Source organism: Teleopsis dalmanni, chromosome 1 (assembly GCF_002237135.1).
Source record: "Teleopsis dalmanni isolate 2A chromosome 1, ASM223713v2, whole genome shotgun sequence".
In the NCBI taxonomy this organism is placed as follows: Eukaryota; Metazoa; Arthropoda; class Insecta; order Diptera; family Diopsidae; genus Teleopsis; species Teleopsis dalmanni.
The window spans coordinates 170,938,866-170,962,423 of record NC_051846.1 but is presented as its reverse complement, the minus strand read 5'-3'; the positions used below and the strand labels follow the sequence as shown (position 1 = coordinate 170,962,423).

At 28.2% G+C, this 23,558-nt stretch overlaps 1 protein-coding gene across 2 annotated transcripts in view; it reads right to left on the bottom strand.

Moving 5' to 3' along the window:
• Positions 1 to 23,558, bottom strand: part of LOC119670121 (serine/threonine-protein phosphatase beta isoform) — a 58,317-nt gene that overhangs the window by 21,956 nt on the left and 12,803 nt on the right. Inside the window, exon 2 of one of the 2 annotated variants that reach the window (XM_038080251.1) lies at positions 21,997 to 22,287. The exons of the other annotated variant lie outside the window; for it this stretch is intronic. Coding sequence (XP_037936179.1) covers positions 21,997 to 22,287 — 291 coding nt within the window. The remainder of the gene's footprint in view (positions 1 to 21,996; positions 22,288 to 23,558) is intronic. 2 annotated transcript variants of the gene reach the window in all.

The window sequence follows — 23,558 nt, the reverse complement described above, 5'->3', positions numbered from 1 at the left end:
ACAGAAAAAATACATATGCACACAAAACACTAACTTCAAGATAAATTAAAACATATGTTTTTTATTGTGTAATTAATGAAAATTCTGAAAATTAATATCAAATCTTGATTTTTGCAATCAATTTCTCAGAATTCAAGAAAAAAATTATGGAACACATTAAGTCTCATTGAAATGGAAAATTTTAATAGAATGTCAATGAATGATAACAAAACAAGCAGAAATATATGTATCCATAGAAAAAATTAAACATATAATTATATATATATATATCTGTGTTAAACACATATATATTCACTGTATTATACATATAGAAACACGTGTGAACGAACTTTGGAGAAAAATTTATTATTCATAAAATGTATATTTATTGAAAGAAATAATTTCTTTGTTTATTTTTTATTATATTCATTTAGACATACATAATTATATTTTTGAATATATTTTTAAATTATATGTATATGCCATATGTATTTATATATTATTATACGCCATTTATGTATTATGCCATATATTAATCCAAATATTAACAAAAGTGACTTAATTTCACTCTAAAATCTTTGGTCTCTATTCCAATGATAGAATTGTATTATGGCATAAATCCAAATATCAACAAAAGTAAATTAATTTCATTCTCAAATCCTTGCTCTCTATTCCAATAACGTCAAACACATTCCCTTTACGGGTTATAATGACTCAAATCACAGAATTAATAAGTAATCTAAACTAACCATAGTTCTACACCTACTACTATAAGAGTATCAACTACGATAAACCAAATTCATCAAAAATCGTTCGCACTCGTAGCACTTCGAAACAAATAGATGCTTATTGTCCTGAAGAAACAAGCGACTATAGTTGTCACATAACAACTATACCATTACAGGAACGTAAAGCGGTCAATTTCGAATGGTATACAACCATTTGTTTACTTATTTACCGGAAGTCGTCAGTGAAATATGGAAAACAAACAAGCGCCGTCGGATCATTCTCCATCAAGACAATGCGAGTACTCACACATCTCGTCTAACAACCGACTATGGTATTTGAACATTTAAAAAATTAAATTGTTGAGTCATCCGCCGTACAGTCCTGATTTGGCACCCAATGACTACCCAACGTTATTGTTCCCGAACGTCAAGAATACATTACGAGGATAAAGATTTTTGTCGGCGAAAGAAGTAGAAGCCGTTGTTGCATTTAAAAACCATGTTTTGGAAGTGTCTGAGAGTGATTGAAAAAAAATGCTCTGACAAACGGTTTGAACGCATACAGAAGTGTATTAATCATAGAGTAGAATTCTTCGAGAAACAATAAAGCAATTTTAACTGCAAAAAAGATCTTTCAGCTCACAATATATGCATAGCCTATCCATAATAATAATAAAAGCAATTTTAAGCAAGTTAGTATTTTTTTATTAATAGGCTCAAAATCTAAATAGTGACCCTCGTAAAAGCGTTAAATTTAAAATGACCAAAAATGACATAAATTCACCACAATTTTTTGGTTATATCATGAATAGTTTCGAATTCTTTATCTCTATGCATTATTACGACTCAGATCAGAGTCTATAGTCAAACCAATTTAACTATAGTTTTGCACCTGACACCATTATCGTCTTTATAGTATAATGTCATACCGTCCTTGTTCATCACCTCAATGAAGTCGAAACTATCCCCTTTTTGGATCATTAAATCCATATTGTAGCATCCATATTTGACCCAATCTAAAGACTGTCTTCCATCTACCACACCTTCCTCATCAATCACTACCTTTACCTTTGCATTACTTGTTATACATGCCTTCTAATATAAATGAATTTAACTTACTAAATATTAAACTATCTCTCTTTCTATCAATAATATCTGAAATGAATTTACAGCAGTTCGATTTCATGATACAATGATTTATTTTTTCTTCTTTTTTTTTGTTAAAGCATAAAAAATTTTTAAAAAATTACATGACAGGAATAAATAGTGAGAAATTCCATTTATTGGACCATAGATTGAATAAAATCTTTCCTTATTCATTCCTGAAAGATTACTCCTTTATACTTTAACACCTAAAAATACCAATTTAAGTTTGTGAATAAACTTTTATCTTATTCTTCATAATCAAAGCCTCTTTATGCAGTTATTTTATTTTTTTTTTGTTTTTTTAAATACAATTATTATGGCACTGTTTGCAAAAAAAAACGTATATGATAAAATACTCATAAAAGTTAGATTTAATAAATTTGTTTAATATAAAAATCACATTTTTTGCTAAAGAAGTTTTAAAACAATTTTTATTTTTTTTTTCACTCTCCCTTGTGTGTTATCGCTTAGCTTTAATTTTTTTAAGTCGATTTCTATCAAATTTTGTACTTTCTTATTTTTGCTATCTTATCAAATATACAAAAAATTTATAACAAATAAAGCGACCTCCTCTGTTCAGTTGGCATATAATGAATATAAAGAAAATATAAACAAACATTTAAAAATATGAAAGTATTTCTTCTTTTATATATGTATGTATTATTGAAAGAATATATGTATACACATAATGCAATGACGTCATTCAGAAATGTGGAAAAAATTATTTACTTTTGGAAATTTAAAAAAAAAAATTTATAAAATTAATAATTTGTAAAACCTTAAAAGTAACATATATTCATATGGACTTTTATTCGTTATTTAGAATATGAATATATATAATATATATAAATTTATATTTAATATATATATATTTATATTTAATATATATATATTTATTTTAATATATATATATTTATATTTAATATATATATATTTATACTTAATATATATATATTTATATTAAATATATATATATAATTATACTATATATATATAATTATATTATTATATAATAATTATACTTTTTATTCATATTTAATATGTATTTTTATATTACGTATATATATTATTTTCAACATTTATTATTTATAAATAATTTCAATGATACAATCTATTAAAATTTCATATCTACATTTATATTTAATACATATAATTATATTTAATATATATATTTATATTTAATATATATATTTGTATTTAATATATCTATTTGCATTAAATATATGTATTTATAAATAATATATATATTTATAAATAATATATATATTTATAAACTATATATATATTTATATTTAATATATATATTTACATTTAATATGTGTATATATTTATTTTTAATATATATATTTATATTTATTATGTGTATTTATATTTAATATGTATATTTATAATACGTACATACATTTATATTAAGTATATATATTATTTTCAACGTTTATTATGTACAAATAATTTTAATGATAAAATCCATTAAAATTTCGTTGCTGTGTTGCAAATAAATTGAATAAATTTATTAATTAAATGTTTAAGTTGAATATACTAAAAAATGTTATTTATTTTTAATTTTATTTACAATCCATAAAATTCGCTTGTAGTAAGCTTAATGTTATAAAATGGAAAGTTCGTTATTTTAAATTCAGTGTTCAGAAGTGCAATTTAATTATTACAAAACGTAATTAATTAACTTATTTATTATAATACTTTAAATTCATTCATGTGAAGCTTATATGTTTAGTTTAGAAATTATTAGGCTTTTTTAAACATTTATCACCCAATAAATTGTTTAAGCAATAAAAAATGATTAAAATTCTACTATGGCTACCGTCACATGTAGTTTATTAAACTCAATAAAAATAAATTTAGTATAAAGATAACGAAAAATCTAGTGATTCATACGGTGTTCTAAATTTAAAGAAAAAAAATATGTTTTCGTCTGTGAATTACGAAAATTATTCTAGATTTTATTAAGCAATAAGTAAGACACGTTAACACAAGTATTAAAATAAAAAATCAAATTGAAGTAAATGAACATTTCGTGAAAATTAATTTTTTTTTATTTAAAATGGCAATGAAATGTATTTACATGATAAACAACACATTAAATGAAATAAAAATTGGAAAAAGTAATGAAAAACAGAAATAATGAAAACCATATATTATGTATATATATACTAAACAAAGGTATTTTTAAAAATATTCAGTGTTACAATGAAATATAATATTTTAACCTTTTAAATTTTATATTTTATTTTTCTATATAATTCTTAGAAACTATATGATTATTATTTCAGTTTTTTTCAAGAATTCAATATCAATATCAAAATATATTACAAAACATCTACATTTACTTGGTCATATAATGTCATATAAAGCCAAAAGTGTTTTCCACTATAATCTTATATGCTTTTGTATCTTAGATTTAATATATATACGTCACTATAATATTCAGAATCAAACTTTATCTCCAAAAACCGAAACAACAATTATGATAAATGTTGTGTATATCTTCTTTATCGACTATCATAGACGATATCAGCAACACTAAATGATATGTAGCATAGTCGCACGCAGTATCAGTTTTTTTAATTTCTTCTCAGTCATATATTATCTACAGGGCTTATACCATCAGATTTAAAAACAAGAAACTGCAGTAAAACCCAACTACATAAAACAGTCAGTTTATTTAATATAATTTAAAACTGAAGAGGACGTTTATTTACTGGTTTACCAACATCACTAGATATGCTGCACTACTGGTTGATATAGAATCCTTGTCCAATAGTTCACTTAGATCTTCACGTATATCCCTAAAGTATTTTTGTCGCTTTTTACTGATTCACTATCTCTAGATATACTACCGATACATTTAGATCGCTATTGGTGCACTCAGACCGCTTCGTTAATAATACACTAACGGTTCTGGATAAGCTATTGTTTAGATTGCTTTTTTAAAAATTAACTAATATTTACAATAGAGGTTCTGGCAAATTGTGCATCATTTTTCATTGAGCTACTACGATTTCTAGAAATGCTGTTGAAAATAAATTCAACTAGCAGAAACACTGCTACTGGATTCAGGATGCATTTTGCCACTTCTATCCATATCAACTTCTACCAATATGTTAGGACTCATGATGATAAATTTATCAATATTTCCTGAAGTATTGTTAGCATATTTAGAATGCTATTGCATTGACTTACCAACATCAGCAAATGAGCTGCCGATGGATTTAGGATCAATATTCAATGACTCACTAAGAATTTTAGGAGTGATACTGTTGCATTCAAGACATTTTCTTACTGGTATATCAAAATCACGAGATGTGCTGCTAGTTACAATAAAACTGAATACCATCTGCGGTAACAATTAAAATAAAGCTAGTCATATTGATACGATACGATACGATCCACTAGAATCTTCTATGATTTTTTAACCTGTTTTATCCGAATGTTTTTTTTAAGAAAATTGAGTTTTAAGTTCGCAGCACTCATCCTACTGGGTAACATTTTATTTATTGACAGCTGGTTTATATTAAGTACTTTTCGACATTTTATAATGAATCGATTTTGGTGTACTTTGTGGAATAGTAGAATTATTGGCATATATTTTTTTAAAACGAACTATGCTATGAATGTTTGTGTTGACACCTATGAAAAACAAGTTTACAGAGATTCTAATAATGATAACGAAAATATTAGCAATTTTAGAGTAAAAGCGCCATAGCAATAGGCGTTATGTATTTATCATTTTATTAGTGTGTTATTTATAACGTCAATTATATCAGGTATGGTAGGATACAATTAAAGTATAATTATCAGCGTTTGCATATACCCATCACAATACTTTCAAATATCACAATAGTCTCTACCTATAATCATTCCGCATGTTTAGCTTTTAAAGATAACTTAAGTCAGTTTTCACGTGAAGCACGCAATATAACTAATGTATACACCCTTATTCTACTGTATTGCATTGATTTTCTCTCTTTTATTTATATTTTTTTTATAAGTATTTAATTTCTTAAGACCCAGTTTTATATTTCAACTTTGAACTTTAAGTCACTTTCATTAAAACTTTTCTATATTGAGGTTTTAAATTTGAAAACTGCATATTTATCACATAGATGGTATTAAAAGCAACCTTTTTAACTTTTTTTACTATTAATGAAACGAAATAGAAAAATAAAAACACAAAATACTAAAACTGAAACAATATCAGCTCCAACTGTTACCAGAATAAAACCAAGTACAACGAATTTACAACAAAAGGCCATACTTAGTCCCACCTCACTAGCACTTCAGACCCATCAAAACGCCTGAACTAGCACAAGCAAAAATGCAATTATTACAGGCTCTAAACACAAAAATGTTTTGGTAAATAGGTAAAAGAAATGTATATACATACTCGCATTAACTAAATATATTGCAATATTCATTCCATTCGAATTGTAAAGGTCAAGTAAAAAAAAACTCAGTTTAAAAGAAATATTAAACCACTTGAACCGAGCTATATAAAAACTATTTTTATGCATTCAGTAGATGCAAGACACAAGTACAACAAGTACGACTACACATAAAATATATAAAAATTTAAAAAAGAAATAATAATAAAATGTGTAAAAATATTTAATGTAAATATTGATAAAATAATTAAAGTGAAGTGTTTATTTTACACTCTCAAATGTGCTTGATTATCCCCGAAGTGTGGGCAATTAAATTATTTTACATGTATACAAATGTTGTAAAATAAGATAATCGATATAATCAACACTGCAATGCAAAGATAAACTCTGACGAAAATGGCAGAAAATAAAGGGATCAACTTAGTAGAAAATATAAAATAATGGATGATTGTGGCAGTCAGCTGGGTGTGGCACAAATTCCCATATTGTGGAAATCTCTGACGTTAAGTTAAATTGCTTGGTTATGTGCGTTGCAAGCGTTGTAAGCGCACTTTGCTGCCACAGTTTGTAAGTATACGTTAAGATACACATTTCGGTTGATTTAACTATCGATCGATTGTTTTTATGTGAATCGAAAGTGTTGACAGCATTTATACAAGGAAAATATTTGCAAGCTCTTTATTTTCTGCAAGCTAATTTGTCATATGTTGGCATAATGGATTAATACCTTGTTTACTCATTTAAAATGGAAAGTAAAAGAAAACTTAATGAAACTTACGAAACTGAAAAACATACATTTTAAAACTTAAAGAACTATTTTTTATAAACAATATTTATGTATGTTGAAGCTATTTGAGCCAGTGCACTTAAGCACTTTTACTCTTTATTAACCGAGGTATATTCAAAAGCCCTCTTGACTGGATTATTGTTAATCCCTTCATCAGACTAAACAATAATTGACCTTAGATCTGCATACCTCACCGAGGAGCCTGTAACCATTCTGAGATTCGATAACGCGATGTTGGTAAGTCTGTCAGTTTTCGCAAATAATATCAGGGCTCTATCCTTCATGTATTTTTTGATCGGTTCAATCTTGAGTTCCCTGAGGATGTCATTCATCCGAATATACTATGGTACCTTGAAAAGTCTTCTAAGAGTAAATATATAATATTTGCATTATATACTAACGGGGTGATATATAAATCGTATAAACTTTTCTAAACCATTCAAATGTTATATCGGACGTTTTTTTAGCTCCATGAGAACTTAAAATGATTATACAAGACAGAAATATTGTTGGAATTAAATAGTTTTTATTATAATCTAGTTAATAATTTAATGGCATTTATTTTTTGAATCTGATTTCCGGCATATGTTCGCCGCAGCTACGAGTTACATGGTCCATACGATCAGTCTAATTTTTAATTATTTTTTGCAATAATGGTGACCGTAAGGCGTCAACTGTGGCATTGATATTGGTTTCCAATGCTTCAAGAGTTACTGATGTGTTCTAAAAAGTAATCGAGAAGCAATAAATCACACGAACCTGGGAGACAGTTAACAGCACGGACCACTTCTGGAAATAAAGTGGTTACCAACAATTCGATATGTTTTTGCAATAAATGGATTGTTTAGAGCGTTATATGGCAAGTTGCTCCACAACCTTGTTGGAACTAAATATCGTCGTTGTATCAATGTTTAACTGATAATTTTAGGAAATAAAATTACAGTCAGCATGGCTCAATAACGCTCGTCATTCACCGTAACGGGAGCTTCTTCCTCATTTATTCTTTCGAAAGAAATAAGGATCGATGACGCCGCCAGCGTGTTAACCGCACCAAACAGTCATTTTTAATGAATGTTAACAATTCATCCATTAGCGGCTTGAGGATTGAAGACATAACCATTCAACTAGAAATAAGTTTCAACACTAAACACAATTCTTCGACGAAGAACTCTATAGATTTCGCGAACAGATTTAATTATTTCAAGGTGAATTACCACAATTTGGAAGCTTTGTTCTAGCATTAAACAATTCATGATGAATTGCCAAACCTTACTGTACAGAAATGTCAACACAGTTCGATATTCTCAACTGTCAAACCAGCTAAAAAAATACCCGATATATAGAACTTTGTTAAACGAATAGTATCATAAACTGACAACTATCTTAACAATGTCATGTTTCTAGTGCCCAATATTGATTTCACATACAAAATACATTCTTTTAAATGGACACCTCCTCTTTATGGGACAGAATTAATGGTCCCGTCGGTATTCTATCTATTGTTATTGTAGGATATATCTTTCCACTGTCCGTACGAGTAATGTAATTTAAATAAAAGTAATGATTCTGTAATTGTATTAGTAGTTCTCTTAGTAAGTGATTATGGGATTTAAATTTGTCCATTGTTCTTTCATGTGGTAAAATCAAATCAAAGTAGTGAACAGTACTTGGTAGTTGTAAACAAGTGATGCTGTGATATAGATATAAATACTTCTGAAACCTTTAATTTTTTATAGAATACTTTCATTTTTCTATAATTTAATAATAGATAATTTATTACATTATACGACCGAAAAGCTTTCGGAAATTCTCATTTAAAATTCGCGCGCTGTATATTTTCCGATATTTTAAGTTTATGTAGTTTGGCAGCACTGTCCTTAATTACTATGCCAAAAATGAGCGCGATCTGTCAGACAGTTCGTTTACGGCAGCTGTTGAAACCAGTTCACCTCAGTAGGGCGTTGCGAAAAAAACAATGGAAAAAAATATTGAACAAAGAGTTTGCATCAAATTTTGTGTTTCGAACGAAATTTCGTGTGCAGAATCGTTGCGAATGCTACAAAAGGCTTATGGGGAATCAGTTTTATCGAAAACTCAAGTTTATGAGTGGTACAAAGCCTTCCAGGACGGTCGTACGACCGTCGAAGACATTTCGCAACGCACTACTGAGGTGAACTGGTTTCAACAGCTGCCGTAAACGAACTGTCTGACAGATCGAGCTCATTTTTGGCATAGTAATTAAGGACAGTGCTGCCAAACTACATAAACTTAAAATATCGAAAAATATACAGCGCGCGAATTTTAAATGAGAATTTCCGAAAACTTTTCAGTCTTAATGTATGTTTTTACAATAAGTATTATGAACATCATAATACCCTTATATATGTCTCTATTCTTAACAAGGTGCCAGCAGAATAAGGTACGATAAAAGTTGTTTTATAATCGTAATATTAAAATAAATAATATAATAAAATTATTACTACATTGCACGTAACAATTCTCATAAAAATTTAATATTTAAAAGCTTATAAAAACCATATATATATGAATAATAAAAAAATAATAAATAAAAAACAGAAAATACAAATCAAATAAAAAAACACTTTTTGTATGAAGTAATCATTACTATAGCTTAAGATAAAACTTATGTTTCGAAACCAGCTGCCAAAATAGTTGTATATCAATTATTCAATAAACAGTTTCTGAACAAAAACATTTGTTAAAACAATGGAAAATATGGAAAAACACAAAGCAATGTAACTACACCCAACATTAAATAATTATAATATATTAAGACCATAATATTAAAAACTAAAATGATGATTAAAATACAATATTAGTATTAGTTTGTCTTATTTTTTTTAACTAAACGCTATTATTACTAACAAAGTTTCAAGAAATGTCCGAAAGTTACTCATAATCGACAGTAATGCCATTCACTATTGATGAATGGTTGGTGTTTTATCATTCGAAAGGAAGTTTAAAGCAACAATAACAACAATAACTATTTTTATTCCAATCTTCAAAACCCAAATTAGTTTTAATATGAAAATTCGAATTTTGGTATAATCTTTAGCTTCTTTACCTAGACTAGATTAGGTTATAACGACAATCCAAAGGTAAGGGCTGTGTTATCGTACGAGGAAAAACTCGGAGATTGAAAACTAACTTGAATCTTTAGCCAAGCTTATAATGAGGTGAGGTCCGTGACCTTCCCCCGACGTCTCTACTCCTATCACTCTTTCAGAAGACCTTGTTCTAGCTTTGCGTTATAAGCCACCCCAATACCTAACACACTACTTCGATGAAGTGGACCATAACCTCTCCACTATCCCCTTATATAACCGCGGCTTTCGTGACCCTAGTCACAAAGTATACTGTTAATTCAACCCCCGCTAGTTAGCCGTAACCCCTTCCCCTTCTATATCGTCCTTTCTACCTAGTTCATGCCCTTGCTTTCTCAAATGAATATTTGAATTTTTATAGAAGAGCTAAACAACTTTCCTATATAAAGATTAATTTCGATATGTTTTTCAGGTGCTTTAGCAAAAGTCTTTTTAATAACCTCAATTATATTAAAATAACTACACTAATGTGAAAGTTTTAACTTCAAATACATTAAAAAACAAGAACAATAACCATGTTGTAAGAAAAAAATATTATAATTTTTTGTGTTTGTCCTTTATTTCTTTCTTTGCTATTCGAAAAACCCTCTAAAATAATAAATATAATAAAAATAATATTAAATATATTATAGGATTTCCAAAAGAATAATAATAATTTTTGCATGAGTAATAAGGATTGGGAAAGACAATATATATGATTTGTTTAGTTTTAACAGAAGGCGCATTCGTTTAGGATGAATGTCATTGAAATTGGTATAGTGTAGGCATAGAATGGATAAACAGAATATAGATGATATAATAATAGTTATTTGGGGTGAATTTTGTATATTCCATTGGTTTAATATAATTCAATTTCATATACAAAAATATGACAATCTGAAAATTGCAGTTCGTTAAGTCATTCTCTCAATGATGAAAACGAAATATCGTTTTGGATGAAATAAAATTAAAGCTTTAAAACTCAAGTCATTATTGAGAATTATTTTTTAATTAAATTGAATTTTAAGATTTGATCCCAAATTCTTAACACCAAATTCTTTTCTTAAAAACTATTTAATCAATTTTGAGCTTTCAGTTTTTTGTTACACGAAAGTGTATATAACAACTTTTATTTCTATGAAATCCTTTAATTTTAAACTTATATTGAGTTGTAATAATATTTCAAAGAATAACTTTAAAATAAAGAAAATATGCTGAATAGATATTGAGGAAGACGTGAATATAAAACTGAATTAAAACTTTTTGGCTGTCAAAAAAAAACGATATTAAAAAAAATTTATAAAGAGAAACTTTTTGTTGCCGCCTTTTTGACGCTGCGCTTATATATCAAGCGCCTTTCAGGATACTTAAGTCCCTTGTGAGCAGTTTAAATTACTGCACTACATGCTGCAAAAAAAACCCGAATAAACTTGAAGCAGCAAAGCACACAGATACACACAAATGCACATAAAATACACACATATAAATACACACTTTCTTATCTTACTCCATATATATATATAAGTTGGAGTGAGTATATTTTATTGAAGTACTCTTCACAGAGTTACTACGCCCATTTAGTTACTCTGCTTCTTGTTCTTTACAGTACTTTAAATAAGTTTCATTTTTTTTGGGTGGGGGGTTTTTGAGTCATTCTTTTTGTGACATTGTACTACTTTCGGAAAATTCTCAAAATCATGCACGTGTTGAATTAAATATACAACATTTGCCTGCCAGTTTTCGTACTTCACATAAATTTTGCAACGCAAGTGACACAATTGGAAACAAAAGGATATGTCATTACAGCGTATCGTATGTAAATTTAAGACTAAAATATAAACTTAAATTTAATATATTGAAAAATCGTTTATTTTTTTTGTATTTTATTTTATATAAAGTGTGTACTTTAATATTCTATTTAAAACTGCATTGTTACTTTTACAACTCTATATTACAACCGTTTGTACAGACTGGTACATCATGACGTATGAGTAACATTTTTCTGTCATAACATAAAAAAAATATTTTTTTTATTGCACAATCAAATAATATAAAATTCATGACTTCATGTTTTATGAGTGTTAAGACAATAAAATCTTGATAATCATAAATAACTTAAAATTTCTTGAAAGAATAAATCTATTTATCTGCTTGTGTGCTGTGCTGTAGTATAGTGAAATATTTAATAGTGTATTATTCCTGACAAAATAATTTATGAATGTATAATAATTCTTCGTTTAGCTAAATTCATGTATTTAAACAATGCCTATTAAAATTATATATATATAAAGTATGCCAAAAGGTCAGAACTATTATAAAGCATGATAGTCCGAAAGGCACCGTACAAACAACAAAATCGTTTAACAAAAGCAAAAAGGAAGCCATGTGCACATGACCTTGAAAATCCTTTTACCTATGCATGTTCCACTTTAATACATTTTACATTACAACATTATATATGTTATATCTGCACTCACATTGAAAAGTCTAATACCAAAAGTGAAAAATTAAAGCTCTGACGCGACGAAAATGCCGCAATTCGCTTACAAAATGTGTAGATTTTATTAATAATAAGTGCAAATTTTATTGCTGCCATCCACAGACAACGAAGCATATACCTATAGGTATATATACTCGTATAACTGTATATGCTCATTTCTATAAAGTCATATTTGTATATATATATATTATACGGGAGTATCTGTTTTATAAGCGCTGTGCATAAATTTAATGAGTTTCCTTCACCGTTAGATACTACATGTGTACTTGTGTACTCTATTTTATTATTGGGCTCAGGCTCAACATATTAAAGTTCTTCAACTTTTGTGGTGTTTACGTGCCAGTGGCACGAATTTAGTAAAAGTTATGTATGAAACTTAAAAAAATACAAAATACTTTGTACTGTGTTTACAGTGTCATGTCATGTGACACCATAGCAAACTAACACGAAACGTAAAATAGGCACGCATATTACTCGCATTCGCATTCATACTCGACTCGTACGGGTAAACAAGCAAAGAATCATTTGGGTACTATTAGATACAAATTTACATTTTGCATATGTAAATACTCCTCAGTTATTTTTGTACTTTTAATCTAATTTGTTAAAACATCATTAATGACCCACCACAGTTTCTGCGTGGGGTGGGGTTAAGGGTTCAGAGTGTTGGTAATGTATATTTTATTAAAATTAAATTTTTGTTTACATGCAAAATCTTTTTTAAACAAACAAGAGAGAGGTGGATGGGTAAGTATGAAATTTTGGTTTTGTCAGTCAATTAAATTTTTGGAAAATCTTTATGAAAGGTAAGGAAAGAGAAACGTATTCAATATTTCATAAAATACTCGATTTAAAAAAAAAAAAATAATTAATTTATGAAACACATTTATGTCCTTTATGGAAATCTGTAAGAAGAGTTTTATGATATAATGTTTAAAGACTAGATCCTTAAAAAAAGTTTACATAATAATTTATTAGCGGACTAATTAATTGGTCATTTAAATATAAATTTAAAAAAAAACTATAATTTATTATATATATTTAAAAACAAATTATATTTTATTAAAATACTTTTTCTCCATATTTTGACTTCAAGAATCTAAACAATTTATATTTCATTAAAATACTTTTTCTCCATATTTTGACTATCTTCAAGAATCAAAACAAATTATAATTTATTAAAATACTTTTTCTCCATATTTTGAGTATCTTCAAGAATCAAAACAAATTATATTTTCTTAAAATACTAAATAAATAAAAATACTCCATATTTTGACTATTTTCAAGAATCTATCTTCAGGAATGATAGTCATCGATGATAGTCATCGATTATAGTCATCGATGATAGTCATCGATGATAGTCATCGATTATAGTCATCAATGATAGTCATCGATGATAGTCATCGATGATAGTCATCGATGATAGTCATCGATGATAGTCATCGATTATAGTCATCGATGATAGTCATCGATGATAGTCATCGATGATAGTCATCGATGATAGTCATCGATGATAGTCATCGATGATAGTCATCGATGATAGTCATCAATGATAGTCATCGATGATAGTAAGGGATTATGTCCCTAAAGATGTCTATCGAATATAGTCAAAATATCGGACAAATATTTTAATAAAATATAATTTGTTTGTAAATATAAACAATAAATCACAGCTTTTCTATGATTTATTTCTATTTAAATGACCAATTAGCCAATTAAATTAATAAATAATAATATAATAATTTTGATCACAAATTAAAGTATAAAATATTTTAAGAAAAAGTTTACTAAATTTATCAAACACGTTTATGTCCTCAACGAAGTCTATAAGAAGAATTTAATATAACGTTTAAGGAAGAGTAATTAATTGACTAAGAATGTGCCGTGTGAAAATTAATATTAAATTTTAATACTTTTAATTAAAAATATTAATATAAAATAATAGAAAAAAATAAATAAAAAGCAATAAAAGTTAAAAAGCTCGTGCGACTCATAGAGTAACATTAGCATGACTTCCTCAGTATTAACGTTCCTAGATTGGGTTTTATACATAAAAAAGAATATGTATATCAATCATGCAACAAATAATGCCTCTACAGAAAGAATAGTATTAAAATTTTATAATTGAAAATAAAAATATAATTAATTAATTCAATTATTCTACAACTGGTTTATGATTTCATTCTAATATAAACACAACAAGTGAATTTCTTTATAAAACTTTCACAGCAAATTAACAAAACTCCAGAAAAATTTGCGCTGACTCCGAGCTTCAAATTTGGCAGGGCACAAGTTCGATTCTTGATACTTGCAATGTCAAAAAATTATTTACGAATAATTAAAATACAAGAATTATTTCCAAAACCACTGATGATGGATATTTGGCAATACTCGAAACAGCTGTATGGTCAGCCAAAATTCAATTAATTCAATTAATTAAAATAATATAAAAATGTGTTTTTGTTGTTGTAGTTCAGTACTTTTCGAAAAATCTCTTTTAAAACACATTTACTAAATTTAAAAAACACTTTTATGCTCTCAATAAAATCTGTAAGAAGAACTTTATGATATAACGTTTAAGGAACACTAATTAATTAACTAAGAATGCCGTGTGGAAATTAATATTAATTTTTAATATTTTTAATTAAAAATATTAAAATCAAATAATAGTAAAAAGAAATTAATAAAAAGTATTAACGGTTATAACAAAATTAATTAAACCAAAGAATATCTGACAATAGGATTGCACGCACGGTCAAACAAGATATAAAAAATGCATTAAAAAAGTAAAAATAAAGTGCTCTCTAAAGAATTTTTTAACAGCTTAACAGTCGTAATTCTGCCACATACCCACACTACTCTGGCCGAACATATGTCATAAATGAACTAACAATATGGTGTTAAGTCAATATGCACACATTCTTTATTAGATGCTGTTTTTTGTTAAGTATGCAAGGTACTATACAATTTTCCAATAACTAAGTCTTAAATTCGTCACGTACCCAAACAACTCTAAACGAACATATGGTATAAAATAACTAACACTCTCCAAATTTTAGTATTAAAAGAGTCAACATACTGATGAGTCAACAGGGACTTCTGTAGAAGTCGTCAGAATAAGGGCATAAAAAACATTATAGAACATTTAGTACATGGACACTGACGCATGATATGGTGTACAGTTTCCTCCTCACCCACAAAGCCATAACCCTAACAAAAGTCATTAGAAAATAGATTGCAACTATTATTTTGATTTAAGCAGTTGACTGATATAAGTTTTATTTAAACAGATCCAGGTGAATCTACTGATCCGACTAGAATTTATATCTATACAGGTTTTTATTGCTACCTCTATGTATAAATGCCAATTTTAACGCTGTAAGAGAGATACTAATATCCAAAAAGAGTATATTAGATATTGGTCATATAGATATTGTATATTGGATATATTAGATCTTGACACAAACATCCAAAAAATACAGCGTGCCTGCATCATCGTTGGAGAGCACGTGTCGGCCTTAACGAATTCGCTTTACAGTTTTCCAAGATGACTAAATATATCCATTAACCTATATAAATTGAAGACTGACAAGCACGAGTTTTAAGCCTGGCACTTGCAGTTCAAACAATTTATACCATATATACGGACTATAAACAAATTAAATAAAGATTCGAATATTTCCTATAATCATATATGTTGAGTACTTAGTAATACTCGAAATGGTGTTGTATGGTCAGCCAAATTTCCATAAATTAACTAAATTTTTATTCTTGTCTTTTCTTTTCTATTCGACCGTTTCCAACTTTTAATAGGTAAATAGCTTCTTTGTCACGATAAGAAGCGTGGCTTTCAGCAATAATAATTAGGTTTAATCAAAATTTGGTTGTTACTTCTTTATTACTGTTTGACGAACAAAAAATTAACGCTAAAATAATCATATTTTTTCGAGCAGTAGTGAACTACAACAACAAAATTCATTTATATTATTTTAATTAATTAAATTTTTGACTGACTATACAGCCGTTTCGACTATTGCCAAATACCCATACCCATGTTTTTGGAAATAATTCTTGTATTTAATTATTCGTAAATAATTTTTTGAGACTGCAAGTACCAGGTATCGAACTCGAATCCTGCCAAATTTGAAGCTCAGAGTCAGCGCATCTTAACCAACTGACTCAACTGACCGTACTTGACATATTTTAATTATAAAGTTTATTTTTAGGTAGCTTAATCTTTGAACTGATGTTAAGTTAGTTATTTTTTACACACTATCTGCAATTAATTATATAGTTATATATTTAATTCCAACAATTTTCTATTTCATTTTATTTTTCATTCAAAATTTGTTACAATTTAGATAAGAACTACTCTTTTACTTATCGTTTCATCTTTTCCTAATTAACATTTATAAAGGTTAAATTCCATACCCTTGCATTTATTCCAACTATTTTCAACTGCAGATTTTATATATGTTAATTAACTATATAAAAGCATTTAAATACCGAATCAAAAACGTAAATTCGAGTACGTAACTACCTTTAGATAGTTTTTTTTTGTCTCTAATTTTCATTGTTACGTACCTCAACAAAACGTACACAAACAGCAAAAGTAAACAAACTGGGAAAGTAAGTATGATAATAATATTAGAAAAATTATAACAAGCAATGCCTTGAATATAGAAAAGCGAATATAATCAAAAAAAAAAAAACAGAATAACAGAAATAGAAAATAATATAAATAAAAGTATAAAACTATATAGGAAAAAAGCTAAACTCGTTAGCTTGGGGTTCGTCTGTACGTATACGTAACCTTGTCTTCTAGAGAGAAAAAAAAAAGGGAAAAAAAAGAAAAATTATAATAATAAGAGGAAAATTGTTACGTGCTGCAAGCGATCAATTCAATGTTTTCATGAACTTTTAATGTACAAATGCTTACGCTATGTTTAGGTTGGTTACATTTCAAGAAAAATTTAGTTTTTAGTATTTATTTTTATTTTTACTATTTTAACGAAATTATCGAAAAGGCTTTTCCTTCACGCTGTGCGTTTTGGAAATTTCTTTTCAATTTCGCAAATTGTTTGAAAATTGAAGACATATAACTTATAATTTCATGTTTACTCAATGTTAACAACTGTGATTGATATTTTCTTTCTACCTTGATTGGATTGTGTTATTTTTCAAGTTTAGTTAGTTTCACCGGTATTTCACGTGGAATATGTATCTTCTCATTTCTGTACAGGGAGGTGACAGCGGCGCTAAATTACTAAGAATTGACTTGTCGCGTGTCGAGCACAAAAGAATTTTTTTCTTCATTTTTTTATATATATATTCCTTCCAACAATCATATCCCAAAAGGTGTTGAATAATAATTTTACTCTTTTATTTTGATTTCGGTCGAAATGTAAATATATGATTTTCTTGTTAAAATGTGATTTTTATAAATTGGATTTTATATCGAAATAGAAATTCCCATTTATGATTACATAGTAATGCATTTATAATCATGGTTTAATAATTTTCTTCATTCTGTTTTCACACCTTAGTTAGTATGGTAAATGTATAATTAAATTTCTGTAATTTAACAATACAATTTATTTATTGTTATAAAAACAAAAACATTAGAATAATTTCAACTAATTATAGTAAACACCGATTGCTTATGACATCATACAACGAACGTATAGATTTCAAGTTGCAGTATATCTACACTATAATGAAATTTTTAATCTTTACTAAGTGCCATAAAATTCAAAATGAAAACGTAATATGTTAGAAAATATATTAGGAAATTAATAACAAAATTATAGGAAATACATGGGTTTTAATCTCATGAAAACAAAAGTTTTACAATTTCTGTTATCTATAACAATATATCTGTTTTAATTTATCATATCACTTAGTATAGAATCGAGCGATCCTTTGCAATTAATAACACAAGTTATGAAATTATTATTGTATCCATATAGACATTTTTGAGATTGCAGTAAAAGAAAGACTTAGTCAATCAATGAAAACAATGGTATATAGGATGTTAGATATAAGATTTGCACATAAACTTAAAGCAGTACTTAAAAAACGTGGAACTTTGGCAGGCTAAAGAACAATAACTTTAAAAAAAATTAAAGAGTGACCAAAAAGACGAAGATTCTAACTGTTATACTATGTGTACAATTAGATTTAACAAGGCAAGAAACCGTTTTAGCATATTTTGATAAAAAATTTTGTATGGATTTTGTATGAAAAATGGAACATATGACTAAACATAACTTTAAATTATATATTATACCAAAGAGTTGAAACCATATCAAACATTTTTTTAAAACACTTTCTGCAAAAGTTTTAAAGATTAAAAAATAGTTAAAGAGCTCCAAAAAAAAACGAAAATTATAACAATTATACTATACTCGTATTTAGATCGTATGATCCAAAAAAAAAGAAAATTGTAACTATTATACTATGTTCACACTTTATCAAACCTTTTCGGTACATTTGGATAAAGATTTGTATATATAGCTCCAAATCAGTTATCATAACAAAGTGCTAAAGCAATATAGTCAGTTTTTTTTATTAAATTGCAATTATTATTCAATTATTCAATAGCTGGTTTTTGATTACGTTCATATATAACACAGCTTTAATGAGCTTTGATAGAAAATTAACACTACTTTAAGTTTAAACATATAAGTCAAGTACGGATTTGGATTAGTTGGCTATGAAACGCTCACTCTTAGCTTCAAATTTGACAGGGTACAAGCTCAATTCTTAGTACTTGCAATCATTATTTATGAATAAATAAATATATGAAATAATTCCAAGACCACTGATTATGGGTATTTGGCAATACTCGAAACAGTTGTATGGTCAGCCAAAAATACAACTAATAAAAATATTTAAAAAAAAATTTATTGTAGTACTTCACTACTGTAAATTAGCACGTAAAGTTTTTTATTTAATTGCATTTAAATAAATCAAGAAAGAACTGCAACCAGATTAATTTCTAAATTCATCATTTTAAAGAATATAAAATTATCTCAACATCTTACTATGTATGTATGTATAACATTATGGTTTTTTTTTATAATTTAATATAATTTAATTTTTCTTAAGGTAAGTTTTTACAAAAAATCCAATATTCAGCAATTATAGATAATGAACAATATATATATAAACTGAGAAAAAATAATAATTAAATATAGAAGAAATTATTAAAAATGTTAGGTTCTTTCAGTTTATTATAGAACGATCTTAAATGCAGTTACCAGTTTTACGTTTCTTTGTTTAAACCAATACAAACCAAGTAAACTTCTCCAATAATAGAGATACTATCACAGTTACAACACCATTAAGAACGTGTTAAACACATTTTTTAAGAAGTATATAGACATTTAAACATAATTTTTAATTTCAATGTTCTATAAAATATTACAAGTATCCACGATCTCGCGTAACATTCTCGGTAATGGAATAACGTAGTAACAGCGCAAAGTAGCAACAATAAATATATTTCAACTACATGTATTTAATTATAATAATTTACAGTGTTACCATGTTAATCGATTATTGAGTCCATTACTGGACTACCGAGCCAGTTACTGGATTACAAAGTCCGGTACTGAACTATCAAGTCTGTTTTGGAGCTACCAAGTGAGTCCGTTACTGTCTATTTACGACTAACAAGTGGGTCGGTTACTGAACTATAAAGTCCGTTTCTAAACTACCAAGTGAGTCCGTTATTGAACTACCGATTGTATCTGGTACTGGATTCTCTAGTGAGTCTTTTACTGGACTACCGAGTGAGTTTGTTTCTTAACTACAGTCCGTTACTGGATTACCGATTGTGTCTGTTACTGGATTACTGAGTAAGTCTTTTAGTGGACTAACGAGTGAGTTTGTTTCGGAACTACCGAGTCCATTACTGGATTACCGAGTCCGTTACTGGACTACAGAGTCCTTTACTGGACCGTTACTGGACTACCGAGTCTTTTACTGGACCATTACTGGACTATCGAGTCCGTTACTGGATTACCGAGTCCGTTACTGCATTACTGAGTCTGTTACTGGATTACCGAATCCGTTACTGGACTATCGGGTCTGTTACTGGACTACTGAGTCCGTTAAGGGACTACCGAATCCGTTATTGGACTACCGAGTCCGTTACTAGATTACCGAATCCGTTACTGGACTATCGAGTCCTTTACTGAACCGTTACTGGATTACCGAATCCGTTACTAGACTATTTAGTCCATTACTAGACTACTTAGTCCGTTACTGGACTACTGAGTCCGTTACTGGACTACTGAGTCCGTTACTGGACTACTGAGTCCGTTACTGGACTACTGAGTCCGTTACTGGACACCCGGTTCCGTTACTGGACTACTGAGTCCGTTACTGAACTACTGATTTCGTTACTGGACTACCGAGTCCGTTACTTGAACATTCGATTGCCAAGTCCGTTGCTCGAATATTCGATTACCAAATCCGTAACTCGAGTATTTGATTGCGGAGTCCGTTACTCGAATAATTGATTGCGGAGTCCGTTACTCGAATTCGATTACCGAGTCCATTATTCGAATATACGATTACCAAGCCCGTTACTCGAGATCGTGAATTTCATTATTACATACATTATATTCACATTTCTAACTCTAAACCAAACTCAGAAGAGTATATATAAATGATACGACTATATTATACGACTATTACAGATAATAGAAGGAATATGGAAGTTATATATAAAAAAGTACAAAGATTATTATGTGGTAGTTTTAAATGAGTAGATAAGTTTTTTATGTAAGAAACAATAACAATACACATAAGGAGTAAGGAGTAAAGAAAGTGAATTGAGAGAAGTGGTGAAATAGCAGTAAAGAAGTAGATATTTATAGAGATGAAAACTAATTATATTATATATACCTAAAATAAAGATATGGTATATATGTGCAAAATTTTGATAAAAGCTAAAACAGCACAGAAATGGAAATATTTTGAAAAAATACAAAAACTAATTAAATTACAAATACATCACAACAATCACGGATGAAAAAGGACACACGTACACACAAACACACACTATAAAATTTAAATACATAAAAACTTTATCACTTTTTGTATTCAAATTGTCTAAAGGTAAAAGATACAATTGTTAGCGCTACATAAAAGTCAGTTTACTTTAAAAACAAATAAAAAATAACTTTTATTTGCATTTAATCCAAATCAAATAGCGATTAGCAAATTTACGACAAAGATAACAACAATTGTTTGCTTTTATTTAATTTGAAATCCGTTTACTACATAAGAGAGTGAAAGAGCTAACAACAATCATTCATTCAATTAAGTATGTAAATACCGAATTCCGCTACAAAGAAATCCCGCAATTTCAATTTAGATTTTTTTGGTTCTTCACGTGGGTGATGCACCGTAATTTGATCACCATCTGCTGAAATCATAGTTTCACTCTGTGGTGATATCGCATATTGTTGCAATAAACGTTTTTCCTGCTCTTGCAGTTCTTCAGCAGTTGGCGCTTCTGAAGTCGGCGAGCGCGCATCTTGTTTCTTCTCTTTTTCTAATTCCAACATATGCTGAGCTACAAGTAATTTTTGTGCTTGTTCTTCAGCTTCTTTTTGTTTTCGATAATCTTAGTTTTAATTTTATTGCACAAATTACAATTATGTAAGATTATATAAAGATGCAATAGATGCGGAAGTAGTTTTTTTAAAATAATCGAGTAATTTTATAATGTGGATGCATTGTCAGAAATAGATAAATATTTTATTGATAATTAGATATATTTTTTTAATTGCAATATATTTGTAGAAAAAAAAGTAATAATAAAAGTCATTAAATAATAAAAATTATATATGATAAATTAAAAAATAAATGAAACAATCACACAAACTCACACTTGAATATAAAATAAATTTATTTACCATATACTTTTATAGCTAGATTAATATCTTTTGCTTCTTAAGTAGTAAATTTAGGTAAATATCTTAGGTAAATATTGTAAGATGTGATAAGTTGAGTTTCAATTTCTACTTTGTAGTATATTTATTTCATTTAAGTTGATATTTTTGAGCTCTGATAAAAAGTCAGTCACCTAGAGTGATAGTGGGTAGTAGAGCGAAAGTCAAGCTAGAACCAGCCAGATGCATTTATAAATGCAAAAATCTAACCAATGCCAATGCTAGAAAGATCGCCGAGTGTGTTGAAGCAGGGGTCCCCAAAAACTTAAGCCTAGTTCTGGCCAAACCTAGACATAGACACATCAGGTGTTCTGATGTCCTTTCTTCGAGAGTTGGTAGATACGCATTACAGGAGATAACACAGGAAAGGCCAAGTCTAGCTCCATGCCGTCCTATGGTTCAGTGCTCTGTAAAGTCAGATATTAACCTAGATACCTCTGATTTGCTACTGTGTATTAAGTCAGAGGTTCTACATTATACCAAATGTAGCCCTTGACCTGGTTACTGAGGCAGCAAGAGTCCACTCACTATTTGACAGATCGAAAGTAAATTTAGATTAAATGCAGACTTACCATTCGAAAACGCCATTAGTTATACTGAAGAACACAAAAGAAATGAAGAAATGAAATAAAGTTTATTACTTTATTGAGTCTACATACTACGCCTTCCTTAACTTAATATGTACCTGTTATCGTTACTAACCCTATAGTATATATAGCAACTTGTCAATCAGTTTAATTAAACCACTTAATAAGCAAACAAAGTAAAAACTTGATTTTATATTTAAATACTCGAAATAGCACAGGTAAAATCATAAAGTGGAAAACACATAAGTGGTAGCACATCCATAGAGAATCAAAATATAGAAAGCAATGAATTCGTGCGTATGTCTTTAACAAGTTAATCTATTGTTATATATTTTCTGTCAAGCACAAGAATTGAA